Consider the following 13283-nt stretch of genomic DNA (forward strand, 5'->3'; position numbering starts at 1 on the left):
GGGCCCTAGCTGAAGTCACATAACCTCCCTGAGCCTTGCTTCGGATGAGACAAACCTAAAGCACATCACATAGAACAATGAGGGGAGCAATCCACGTTCAATAGATGTCTGCTCGGGTCCCCCTTCTTGGTTCTGCAGGTGCTAACGGGCCCTGCTTCTCACCGTCTGACCAGTGACTGCGGTGTGACATGTGATGGGGCCTCCAGGGGTGGGGGGTGGGATAGCTAACCTGTGCCTCCTGGGGCTTCCTACGGGCCAGCATTTCTGCTGAGCAGGACTGGGCCACCAGGTCAGCGGCCACTCCCTGGGCTGAGCCGGCCAGCTCTCCTGGACCCATTTCGTGAGTGAGCCAAGGCTGGGGGGAGCCCTGCCTGTTCTTGGGAATTCACGGCATGTCTGCCTGTCACAAGTACCTCGATAGGGAAGATTTGTGGGTGAGATTTGCAATTCTGTTTTCTCTGAGGGTTATAAATCAGCTGCGTGCACACCCTGGCTGCAGCGTGGGCCTGAGGCCACACACACGCGCACTCACACACACGGGCGGAAATGCAGTCCGGGTCCCGCCTGCCGTTCCCCGGGGTGGGAGAAGGCACTCTCCAGGGAGCTGAGCTCTAGGAAGGGAAAAACCCAGGTCTCTAACTGCTGCCCGGCCTTATAGGCTCCCAGAACCAACCAGAATAAGGGGGTCAAGGCTGGGAGACAGGATGTCCCAGTGGTTGGAGAAGCCGCACATTATATGAGTTATTAGTGTAAGCGCGAGTCTGCCTGGCTGGGGCCAAACCTTGGCCTTATGCCTTTCTAGCCATGTTGCTTACAGAGCTTCAGGCCTCAGTTTGCACATCAATGAAATGGAGCCGATTATATATAGCACGTACTTCAAGGGATGGCTGAGGAATAAAATAAGTTAACATGTGTAGAATGATTTAAACATCACAAGCATGTGGTACGGGTTCCGGAAGGCTTGGCTTTTCTTCCTCCTCATCATTAGTTAAGAGATATCTGTAGGGGTGCCCGGGTGGCTCAGTCAGTTAAGCGTCTGACTATCGATCTCAGCTCACGTCTTGATCCTCTGGTCGTGAGTTCGAGCCCCGCGTCAAGCCCCATGTCAAGCCCCGCACTGAGCATGAAGCCTACTTAAAAATAAGAATAAAGAGAGAGGGATATCTGTGTTTTGGCGTCAGACTAGGGCTTGAATCCCAGCTCTGCTTCTTGCTAACTGTGAAGTTCAGCATGCTACTGAGTACCCAGTCCCTCATCTATAAAAGGGGTTATTACTACCTACTTCGTGGGGCTGTCTGGGCATAAGGGAGATGGAACTTATAAAGGACACACTATCGGGCCCTCGGGGAACATCTACCGCTGGTTCGGAGCAGGTGGCTCTGCTCCTAGGCCTGTCTTCCTGGGGAACGTTTAGAGGCAGAGGGAGGCTCTGGGGAGGGGAGTAGAGGGGTGAGTTTCGGAACTTCTGTGTCCCTTCCGCCGCCAGGGGAGTAAATCTCCAGCCAGAGTCACTCTCCTTTGCTGCCTGGCACCGGGATTGGCAGGTGTGGCTCACAAGCCTGCCTCTCACTGGGTGGCCTTGGACAAGTCACTTGACCCCTGAGTTCCCTCCAGCGAGGAATGACTGTGCCTGCCTCACCGGGCAAGTAGAGGACGAATTAAATGAAATGATGTGTGTGGTGCTCTTAGCCCAGTGCTGGGCGGCCAGATAAGTGCTCTGTGATGCCATGGCAGGGCCTCTCTCTGCCTCCTTTCCTTTCTCCCGCCTGCCCCCAGCTCCCTCCCACACCCAGCCCACAGACGGGCGTCTTCCCAGGCCAGATGTTTAAATATGCCTCCCTGGGAAGATGGGCCCTAAAATCCACGAAGTGCGTGTGGAGCCACTCTAGCGACCCAAGATGGAGGAGGGAGACGAGCTCAGAAGTTTGGACCTGCTCTCTTCTGATACAGTTCCCCGGTGCCAGCCACCCCCCACTGCAAAGTGTGCTGAACGGGAGGCTGGGCCTTGCTGGGCCATCGGCCGCCCACCCTAGAGCCTTCACTGCGCCCTCAGGGTCCTTGGGTGCCCTCAGACTCAGGCTCATTTCCAAGTTGTTTCTGGCACTTTTTACCTGCTCCGTCGTAAAGCCCTGGAAAGTGGTGATCTGAGGATGAGTGGCTCCTTGCACGACTGTGGTGGGGGGGGGCGCGGTGGGGGAGAGACGGGGACTGGTGCCCACATTTTTGCAGCGCCGACATTTTTGCACCTCTCCCACCCAGCTCACGGCCCAGGCAGGCAGGATGCTGAGGCCTCGGCCGTGGATAATTGCTGGGAGCATCCCAGGCCAAGCCTTGGTCTCCCGGCAGAACTTTGGAGGCTGGACTTCTCTGTTGCCAGGGAAACCAATGTGTTCCCTGGAAAGGAAACCACAGTGCTTTGGCTGTTAAGACACCCCCCTCCCCCCTCCCCAAAACGAGTTCCCTCCAAAACCGATTCCCCCGAAACTGTTGAGTCGGCAGCATGCCGCCTCCTCCCTGAGCCTCTGAAATTATAGAAAATGAAATCTGCCCCTGACCTTGTGCTTTTCACCTCTTTTTTAAACATTCCACTGTAGCACAAGGACATGTTTTGTTTTTTCTTATTTATCTTCCTCCCATGCCAGCTGGGGCTCTCAGTCCTTCTCTCCTCTTGTTGACTGGAGCCAGAAGGGGAAGGACTTCCACATTTTTTTTTCGTTCAGCTGTCAGCAGAAATAAAACAAGCAGGTTTATATTTGGAAAGCAGAGGGTCTCAGCCACCAGATCGCTATGTCCGGGGTAGGTCACAGCCTTCGTGTCCCCTCGCGGCTTGAAATTTGATCTGCAGATTTGCAGGGGAGGGGTGGGGGTGGGGGATTGGAATGGGCCTGGCTTTCCTCACATTGACTTTTAAATGCCATTGGAGGGTCAAGGGTGATTCCTCAGTGGCTGACAACTCGGGGCCCAGGCAGAGATGGTTCTTTGAAAAGAACCCCCAGGGGCACCTGGGTGGCTCAGTTGGTTGAGAGGCTGACTTCAGCTCAGGTCATGGTCTCACAGTTCGTGAGTTCGAGCCCCGCATTGGGTTCTCTGCTGGCAGTGCAGAGCCCGCTTCAGATCCCTCCCCCCGCACCCCCTCTCTCTCAAAGATGAAAAACTGAAAACATTAGACAAGAATCCCCTAGGAAGACCTGAAGCGGTCAGGTAGGGGCAGGGTCTGAGGTGCCCACATTTCCTTCCCATCCGTCTTGCCACCGTGTGCCTGGAGGCGGGGAGCTCTCACCCGGCTGCACAGGCGAGGCACCTGGGTCTCAGAGGGTCCTGAGATTGTCTAAGGAGTGGAGTCAGGGCTCACAGCCAGGCCCCAGTGACCCCACGCATCATTTTATTACGAGACAAAGCAAAACAGGAAAAGAGGGAAAGAAAAATGTGGCCAGCGTTCACTTTCAAGAGCCCTGAATGCTCTTGAAGGGAACGGATGTAAAGGGACCTTGGTCCAAATCCCAGATACCCCCCTTGCCCCTCTTGGGCCTGGGTCTCCCCCCGCCCCGCACCTCCCCCCCAACAACTGCCTGGGACCTCCTCCCAAGGCCCCTCCCAGGTCTGCCTCAGGGTCAGTGCTATCAGGGCCACTTTGTTTTGATGATCTGAGCCATTAATTTTCCACCTGGAAGTGACTCTCTGTTCCATAAGTAATTTTAAGCAAATTCTGTTCCTGTCCTTGCGCTTCCGAGGCGGGGAACAAACAGGAGCCCGCTGGCTTTTCCACCATCCTCAGCAGAGGACGGTTTGTGAGGCAGCTTGTGCTCCGGGCCATGTGCCTTTGGAGCCCTGGGCAGTCAGGGTGCAGGTGATGCCCTCCGCGAGAACAGCGTCAAGGGGCCAGAGACCCAGCCCCAGCTCAGGCAAGTGGGGCCCGAGGAGACACTGAGGCCGTCTCCAGTCCCCTGCGGTCCCGTGCTGGATTTTCAACAGGTCTTTCTTGGTGACTCCTGAAACCCTCTGTCAGATCTTGCTATTAGCATGAGGCTCTAAGAGTGTAGAGTAAACTAATGAATTACAGCATGATTACACAGCACATAATTAACTTTGTAATTAATATGCAACTGCCACTTAAGCTAAAACACTGCTTATAGAGACGTACGGCAATAGTAAATCACAGGTCAGAAATAGCACTTTGGAATTTTCAAAAGAATGAGCGTAAGCAGGGAATCACTTAAGGCAGCAGGGCGAGTTAATTAAAAAGCAGATGAATTGTGAGCGTCCTACTTCATTTCAGTACCTTCTACCTTAAGAAAGACCCTGAGGCCACCCTTCCCGACTGACTGGCCAGGCCTGGTCCAAAAGGGACTGAGCCTGGGGCGCCTGGGTGGCTCAGTCGGTTAAGTGTCCAACTTGGGCTCAGATCATGATATCACGGTCCGTGGGTTCGAGCCCCGCGTCGGGCTCTGTGCTGACAGCTCAGAGCCTGGAGCCTGCTTCGGATTCTGTGTCTCCCTCTCTCTCTGACCCTCCCCCGTTCATGCTCTGTCTCTCTCTGTCTCAAAAATAAATAAATGTAATAAAAAAGGGGGGGGGGACTGGGATGCGGTTGTATTTCCAAAATAAAGACAGGCCTTCCTTGCCCCATCCTAGCAACCCCCACGGCTTAGCCCTCTGCCAGTCATGCTGGCCCTGCGGGGAGCCAAGCCCCCTGGTCCTTGGGACCTGGCTCCACCCTTCCTCCTCCAGAAAGCTTGTGGGGATGCCCCCAGCCCAGCCCTGAGCCTTCCGTAGTTGGGCCTCCATGGTGGGTGCTGACAGCAGGTGGGTTGGGGAAGCTCGTCTGCCTTCACCTGGATTCTGGGTTTCTAGAATATAGGGATGCCATCTCACTTTTTTTTTAAAATCCTTTCTCCCCCCCAGCCTCCTGCCAGAGCATTAAAGCAAGAAAGTGCCTGGGTGCCTGGGTGGCTCAGTCAGATAAGCATCAGGTCATGATCCACCCAGGTCATGATCTCATGTTTGTGAGTTTGAGCCCCGCGTTCGAGCTGTGCCGACAGCTCAGAGCCGGGAGCCTGCTTTGGATTCTGTGTCTCCCTCTCCTGCTGCCCCTCCCCTCCTCATGCTCTGTCTCTCTCTGTCTCTCTCTCTGTCTCTCAATCTCAAAATTAAATAAACATAGAAAAAAAAGCAAGAAAATGCCTTAGGAACCACCTCACCCAGCCTCTATTTCGCCAAGACAGTCCAAGGGCTGAGTGCTTATGGTCACAGGGTGACATAGGCGTCGGCCTGGCTGGAACCCCTCCCCTGTATCTGTTCTAGCCCTGCATCAGGCTGGGGAGGCCTTTGAAGCGAGTCAGACCCAGGTTCCCATCCCAGCAACCCCACTGCCCTGCTGTGTGACCTTAAGTAAGTTGTATAACCTCTCTGGACCTCAGTTTGCTTATCTGTAAAATCTGAGCAATGATGCCCAACTCCTTGGGTCAGTGTGAGGACTAAGTGAGCTAACCTGCGAAAGGGCCAGGGGCATGGTGAGTGCTCCCTCAATGCCGAGTGCCCTCGGCCACCCTCTGAGGTTTAGGGGTGCTTGGAGAAGTATGTGACATCTCAATCAGCCCCATCCGTCGAGGGCTGAGAAAACAGTCCCAGAGAGGCCAACTGTGTGTCCACAGCACTGCAGGTGTGTTGGCATACGGTTGGGACCCGCCCCCCCCCGCCCCCCGCCCCAGGCCAGGAGCCCACTGAGGATGGACACCTCTTGTGCACAGGTCCCACTCTGGGCTGGGCACAGCCAGTGCAGGCTAGCACAGAGCAGCACCCTGGGGGATGGCTGAACTCAAGGCCTCTTGCAGGGCACCTGGGGCTGGGCCATCTGCAAAGCCCCAGGATGGTGCAGAGGGAGCCTGGCTTAGGGGATGGATGGCTGGGCTTTGAAGCTTGACAGATGTGGGTTGGAATCCCAGCTCTGCCATTTTGTAATCTTGGGTGAGCTCCTTCCTCATTTCCTATCTTAGTTTTCCCATCTATAGGTGGTGCTGATCACTCCTATCTTTGGTTATATTATTATAAAGATAATTCGCATAAAACGCCAAACGTGCTACCTGACACACTGTAGATACTTAATGACACCTGTTTTGTTCTCATTATTATTCACAGCTATGAACAGAGGTTTCCTAGCGGGCTCCCCTCCCCCACAGCCTCAGGGAGTTCTCTGAACTCTGGCCTTCTGGGCCACCTCGGCCTGTGCCCTACCTTTGCAGGTCTTGGCTTGGGTGGGGCGGAGAAGGAACCGGCCTCTGCCTCAGGCAGCTCATGTGACCTTCCAACTCTGGCCTTTGCCCCGGCCTGTGCCAATCTCCTGACCTGGGCCAGCCTTGCTGGGGGCTGGGAGCCGAGCGGGAGCTGGTTGAGTGTATCGTGATAACGAGTGGCTTCTGGAAACTGGCCGCGATACTGGATTCAGAATCCAGGGCCCTAGGCTTCAGGGATGGAGGGCTTCATATCTTGACACCGATGCCTGTGGCTTCTCTTCCCACAGACGCTTGAGTTTCTGGTTCCCCTTCCTCAGCCTGCCAGCCCGCCCAGCCTCCCCTGTGTCCTCCTCCTCCGGGTTCTCTCCCTGCTGTCCGGGCCTCCACCCTACAGCCACTCCCCTTAGGTCGGAATTTCTCAAGGCCAGTTCCCGGGAAACTAGTTCTATGGGATTTTAAAATGGGTTTAGTGAAAAAAAGTGGTTTGCAATTTGGTAACTTTGGGAGAAGTCAAGTTCTGCGAGCCCCCCATGTACAAGAGTGCTTTCGTGATCTGCCGGGGAGGGTAGAATACACAGCTTTTCTCCAGCTAATGAGACCAGAGCATCCTTTGTTTAGGGAGGATCTCAAGGGCCCTATTTCTGAGAAACAGACCCCAGGCCACCTCCTCCAGGGTGGGCAGGGCACCGCCCTCTTTTTGCCAGAACTGGCAGTTTCCCCTCTGCTCTCCCTGCCTCCATCACCTAACGCTGACTAGCTGGACAGACTTCACGTGGGCATCCGGACTGCTGCCCAGGAGGAACAGAGCCCAGCGCACGTGCTGTCAAGTACTAACCTGATCCGCCTTCCTTCTGGAACTTTCCACCACTGGCCTTTGCCACTAGGACAGATCCCTTCAGCTCTTCGACCTGACATTCTGATCAGTGGGCAAGGGGATGCCTCAGCCACCCACGTCCTCAGACACCCAGCCTCGAGCCCAGGGCATGGTTCTCAGGGTTGCCTGTGTGAGAGCAAGCCCCGCCCCCCCTCCCCCCATCCACAGCACAGCCCCTTCTGTTGTTGCAGAAACTGAATTTCTTTTTTTTTTTTCTAATATTTATTTATTTTTGAGAGAGGGACACAGAGCGTAAGTGGGGGGGGGGGGTGGGTGGTGGCAGAGAGAGAGGGAGACCCAGAATCCAAAGCAGACTCCAGGCTCCGAGCTGTCAGCACTGAGCCTGATGGGGGCTCAAACCCACGAACTGCGAGATCATGACCCAGGGCCAAAGTCAGCCGCTCAACTGACTGAGCCACCCGGGTGCCTCAGAAACTGAATTTCTGCCTAAAAGTTTGCTGCAGCTAGATTGAAAACCAGATATTTTGAGTAAGTTTTGAAAACAGGTTTAAAAAAAAAAAAGGTTGAAGATCTTTAGTGTCTAGGGTTGTGGTCTGTGTCCCCCCCACCCCCACCCCCAGCAAGTCCCGGCTCCTCTCTGGCTCCGGTTTCCTCCTGCCTGTGATGGAGACGATAAAGCCTACCTGGGCCTGGTACAGACCCAGTGCTCATGGGCTCAGGCTGTGCTGAGTGCTTCCCGTTCACTAGCTCGGTGAACACAGCAGCCTATGAAAACGGGCACTGTTCTCACTGCTCTCGTTGTACCGAGGGGGAGCCTGAGGCACCCGGAGGGCAGTATTTTGCCCCAGGTCACAGAAGCCAGCGAGTGGCAGAGCCAGAATTTGAACCCAGGCCGCCCGGTCACCTTGACCGCCAAGCTGTGCTGCCCGTGTAAGATGAGATACAACAGGGCCAGGTGAGGTTCTGACGCCCGCGCTGAGTACTCCGTGGAGTGCCTTTGCACGGTCAGAGCGCCGGTCAGCATGCGGCTTCGGACCACCTAGGGGGACTTTTGTCTCTTAGCAGACAGCCAGGAAACAAGTTTGCGGGTTGCCTGTGGGATGCCCGCTTTGTGCCTGGAGGGGTCGGGGGACGAGGCCCCTGCTCCCCCGCCTGGGATGAGGGTGGCGCAGTCCCTGAGCGGCCTCCGAGCAGAAACGCCCTGAGTACAGATGAGGCGACGGGCACCACACCTGGCCGACTCACCCCCTGCTCCATGGGCCTTTGGGAGAAAGGGGGCACTTGTGGGGTCAGGTGCGCCAGCCTCAGCCCAGCCAGGATGCTGAAAATCTCTGCACGGAAACCACAGGTGCTGGCCAGCGGGAGCGGAGCCCCTGCTTCCCAGGCAGGCCCCTGTTTGAGCCTTCTGCATCCACAGGCCTGGCCCCGGCTCTCTGCAGGGAGTGTCTAGACGTGGTGGGGGACAGAGAGAGTCGAGTTCAGGGCATCTAGGGCTCCTGAGGCCTGGGTAGGAGCCCTGACCCCACCTCTGACCCAGACCGGGCCTTCAAGGCTTTGCTCCACCGCCTCGCCTACCCCTGCCCTGGGCCTCAGTTTCCTCATCTGTAAATATTAGGATAGGCCTGAGCAGATGCCCAGATCCCTTCTAGATCTAAGACATGAGGACCGTTTTGTTTGTTTTTCTGTTTGTTTATTTTTGAGAGAGAGAGAGAGAGAGAGAGAATGAGCAGAGGAGGGGCAGACAGACGGAGAACCCCAAGCAGGCTCTGTGCAGTCAGCCCAGAGCCCAATGCGGGGCTTGAACTCACGGTCCTAAGTGGTCCTAAGTGGTTCATCTGGTTCTATCTGGCTCTGCCTTGGCCGTGCCCCTGTCTGGAGCTCAGGCAGAATATGCCAGGGAGGTAGATTTGGAGCCTTGAGGAGCTGGGGGGAGAGAGGGCAGTGGAGAACACCTCTGTGTCTTCTAGAGCCAGAGCTATAAGAACATCTGCATGGTATTCACAACCTTCTAGAAGGCTCCAGCTGGTGATCAGGGGGTCCTGGCACCATCTCCAGCTTCATCCCGCCCCCTGTCCTCCAGGGGCCCTCAGAGAACCATTGCCATGCCTCTCTTCTCTACCCGATGGCACCTGAGCCTTTGCATTTGCAGGCAAGAGCCTCAAGACAGAGCCAGGTCAAGGCCGCTGCATGAGCACCACTGTCCCGGGGAAAGTCTGCGGTCCGGGCCTGGCACCAGGCAGCAACGTGCATGACTCTGTCTCTGCACTGTCCTCGGCTCTCCACGGCAGACAGTCACCTGTCTGCCCTGGCAGTCGGGGCCAGGGAAGGAAGTGTCTAGTTGAGGAAGGCCCGCCACGTTCCCCTGGAGAGCATGATGCGGTAAAACACCACGGGGTTTGTATTCAGACCAGGGTTCGAGTCCTGGCACTTCTCAGTAGCATGACCTGGGGCAAGCCATTGGACCTCTCTGAGCCTCGGTTCCTTCATCTGTAGGACAGTGCGGACAATCGGAACACCACAGCGGGTGTGGAATTCCGAGGCATACGGTAGGGCGGGAAGAGAATTGAATGGCACATACAGATTCAATACTTGTTTAGAGGCTCTTTGTTTTAGGAAACGAAAAGCAGAGGCAGCGTGGCCTTGGGGATGAGAGAAAACCCAGTGACCTTGTCCAGGATTGAATCTGGTCCTCCTTTGCCTGTTGGGTAGAGAAGCTGTCAAAAGTTCACTATGAGGTCATGGATTTGGAGTGTGATGGGGGGCAGGGGGGTGGCAGGAGGGTTTGGGCGTCATCACATGCTCCGGAGGGATGAGGCACACCCAAATGCAGCTGGGATTCCCAGCACGGTGCGGGTTGGGACAGGGGACTGGCACTTTGGTCAGGGCAAGTGAGTTATCCCTCCCTCTGGATTAACCTTTGGGTTCCAGAACAGGCTGTCCCTCAGGAAGCCCCTACTCTGGCACACCGAGGGTACATCATGTTGTCCCATTAACCACCACTGACCACGGGTGTTCCTGTAGACACGGGGGGACAGGGTGCGGTGCTAGGAGATTGGGTCATGGAGAGAAGTGGGTCCACCCTTCCAGGAGCCTCGAGTGCCAAGCCAAAGCACCTGGCCTGTGTGGCCAGGAGGCCGGAGCTTTGTCAAGCCTTGGCAAGGGGGCACTCCCTGAGCTGAGGAGGGACCGACTGGATTTGGAGGAGCTGTGGTCCAAATGAGAACTTCCCTTTCCAGAACACTGTCCCCTTTTTCAGCCCCTCAGCCCAGCGGGGCGGAGAGGGCTGCGCCTTTCTGTTGGACAGCTGAGAAGCCAGGCTCGAGGAGATAACAGGGCCTCCCACAACCTCACAGCCAGGAAGGTCTGGCTCTCAGGGCCCCCCCCCCCTACCCGGGGGGCCTCACCCTGTGCAGGGGCCTGCTCCAGCTGCCTGGCCAAGAATGGGAAGCAGCTGGTCCCGGTCAGCTGCCTGGGGCTGCCTCTTCCCTCCCTCTCCCTTTCCCATCTCCTGTCCCTCTGCCCTTCCCCGACTTCCCTGGGCTGGGGCACAAAGTCAGTCTCCTCTGACTGCCTCTGCTTCACCACTCCTCTCTTCCCCTACCAGCAAGCAGTGTGCCTAGTGCATGCTGCAAGGAGTGGAGGAGACACCCGCTGTGTGACCACAGGCAGTTCCTGCACCTCTCTGAGCTTCTACTCCTTCACTGCCTCGAAGTGTCAGATTACATCAGTGCTTCCCTAACCCGAGTCACTTTCATCCCACATATGCTATGTTTAAAACGTTTCTTTAATCCACGCACGTTGCCGTTCCTTCCCAATGTAACCTTATCCGAAATAATAATACCCACAGACTCAGCAGTGATCATCGTCCTAGTCCAAACACGTCCCTGCAAAAATGGCAGACCACTGGAGATCCTCCTTGTTCCACCAGGGGTCCGCCACTCTTCGGGAAGCGTGGCCCGGGTTCATGGAGCCTCTCCTGGTGCAGAATCCCTCTGACGAGGGCTGGGTCTTTGGGTTTTCAGCTCGTGCTACTCTGGGTCATGTATATGCCAGCAATGGCCATCCATCCGTCTAATGAGCATTGCTGAGCACCTGCTGGGTACCAGGCCCCGGGCTAGGGTCTGGGAGTCTGTAACCGGAAAACATCCCAGCTGATGGGGCAGACGGATACAAAGACATTCCACTGGTCTGGTCTGGTCTGGTACCACCAAGATGGTGCGTGACAGGTATACCGGGGGCATACGAATGGAAGTGAGTAGCTATACTGGTAGAAAACAAAGACGGTGATTTGATAGATGAAGGGGACCAGGAATTCTGGGCTGAGGGACAGAGGCAAAGACGTGGAGGTGTGATCTTCAGAGCACAGTCCAGGGTACAGGGGGAGGACACAGGACGTGGCTGAAGTAGTGGGAGATGGTGGCCCACCAAGGAGGACCTAGACTGACACGCATGTGCGAGGTTGGCGAGTCCCTGCTGAAGCCAGGATCCGTGACACCTGCTCCTCTTGGAGTCTTGAGAGCTGGTGAAGGAGCTGGCTGGGATGGGTCCCCTAGCCCCGCCCCCCGCCCCAGGCTCTCCCTCCAGGCTGTCCCAAACTCGCTGGCCTTGGCGATGTCTGGGAACGCAGCCTCTGCTCTGCAGGCTGTAGGTACAGCTCCCCCCCCCCCAACCCCCGTCCCTGCTGCCAGCACCGCTCGCCCCAGGGGATCTGAGCTGCAGATGTGCATGGTGATTGAATCATTTCTGCACACCACTGCTCACACAGCTCCCCTGGGGACCCCGCCACTTGCCTGTGCAAGCTGTCAGGAGATGTGTGTGCTCAAGTGCATCTGCGCTAGCACTTGAGTGTGCGTGTGTGTGTGTGTGTGTGTGTGTGTGCGCCTACACCTGAGCGTGCAAAAAGGGTGCATATGTATGCGAGCGCGCACACACGTCCGCAAATGCGCCTCCCCTGGGTGCCTGTGAGTCAAGGGTACCAGTTGACTTGTTTGGCCGCAAAAGTGAAAAATAAAACATCCCGATGTCAGCGGAGCTGATGTTGGCCCACTACCCTCCGGAGCTGCCTCCAGGGCCTCAGCACCCCACATTTCCAAGGGGCAGCGAAGAGCACCCCACTCCCTGTTTCCAGGGACAAAAGGGCCAAGGGCCATGGGGCCCCAAGGGCCATGATGTTTTCAGGGAGCCAGCCAGATGGGCTCCAGTCCCACTCTGCCCTTGTCTCCCTCTGCGCCCCCTCTACCGCCCCCACCCCACCCCTGTCCTGCCACACGAGGGCCTCCTGCATCTCTCGGCCCCCTACTTCTAAGCAGCCCTCTGTGCTAGGCACCAACCGAGGGGCAACGGGGCCAGTGCCGTGCTAGGTGGTGAGGAGTGGCATAGAAGCCTGGCCCTCCAAGACTTACCTGGGAGTCAGAAGACCACACCGGCTCACGTGTCACCGGCAGAGAACATATCCGCCGTGTTAAGCCAGGCTGAGCACAGGGTGCAAAGAAGAGTGGGTGGCCGAGGGGGCAACGTCCTCGGAAACAGCGGCTCTCCCTCCCGGGAGGCTGCCCTGGGACGGGCTTACGTAGTTGTTAACGTCGAACATTCTACACTTGTTGAGATAGAGTTTCCCAACTAGCTGGAGCTCCTGACACAGAAATCCTAAAATGTTCAAGTGGGAGGGGCTCTTAAAGGCTGGCTACCCTTTGTTTTACAGGTGGGAAAACGGAGGCCTGGAGGAAGGAGGCAGAGCAGGGTCCCCCCCTCCCACCGAGACCCCTCCCCAAGCTGACTCGTTTTGCAACTCCTACAGGCACGTGGCTGTTCAGACCAGGAGGGAGAGGGCTTGGGGCCAGAGCGGGTTGGGGGGCTTGACTGCTTGAGCCCACTGCCCGTTCAGAGATAGGCAGGAGGCCGGGGACGGGCTGGGGCTGTGGATGCACCCAGGGCCAGTACACGCCAGGGATCTCTAGTTGGGAGGGAGCCCGGCCACCGAGGGCACTGGAGCTGCAGCCACGGAGGATTTGTAGCTACTTGTAAAGGCTTAAAGGAGCCCAAGCTCTGAGGAGGGAGGCTGCAGCCCAGCGGAGCAACACTCCCACGGCGGAGGGCGACCTCTGCTGGCCACTGAGCACATGGCTACTGCCCCCGCGCTGCCCGTTTGCAGGCAACTCCTTGCGGGGGGGGGGGGGGGGGGGTGGCGGCTAGCAAGTGGATGAGTTTGGACAGATTGG

The 13283-nt window shown here is 56.8% G+C and overlaps 1 protein-coding gene across 6 annotated transcripts in view; it reads left to right on the top strand.

Annotated features, from left to right (window-relative positions):
* The window catches only part of ZMIZ1 (zinc finger MIZ-type containing 1), a 233121-nt gene that overhangs the window by 106435 nt on the left and 113403 nt on the right, over positions 1–13283 (top strand). For 2 of the 6 annotated variants that reach the window (XM_042959830.1, XM_042959831.1), the window contains exon 1: positions 979–2796. The exons of 3 other annotated variants lie outside the window; for them this stretch is intronic. In XM_042959830.1, the coding sequence (XP_042815764.1) occupies positions 2636–2796 (161 nt within the window). In that variant the 5' untranslated portion in view covers positions 979–2635. Of the gene's footprint in view, positions 1–977; positions 2797–13283 lie in introns of those variants that run through there. One more of the 6 variants, XM_042959835.1, reaches the window with a different exon arrangement.

This window comes from Panthera tigris, chromosome D2 (genome assembly GCF_018350195.1).
Source record: "Panthera tigris isolate Pti1 chromosome D2, P.tigris_Pti1_mat1.1, whole genome shotgun sequence".
In the NCBI taxonomy this organism is placed as follows: domain Eukaryota; kingdom Metazoa; phylum Chordata; class Mammalia; order Carnivora; family Felidae; genus Panthera; species Panthera tigris.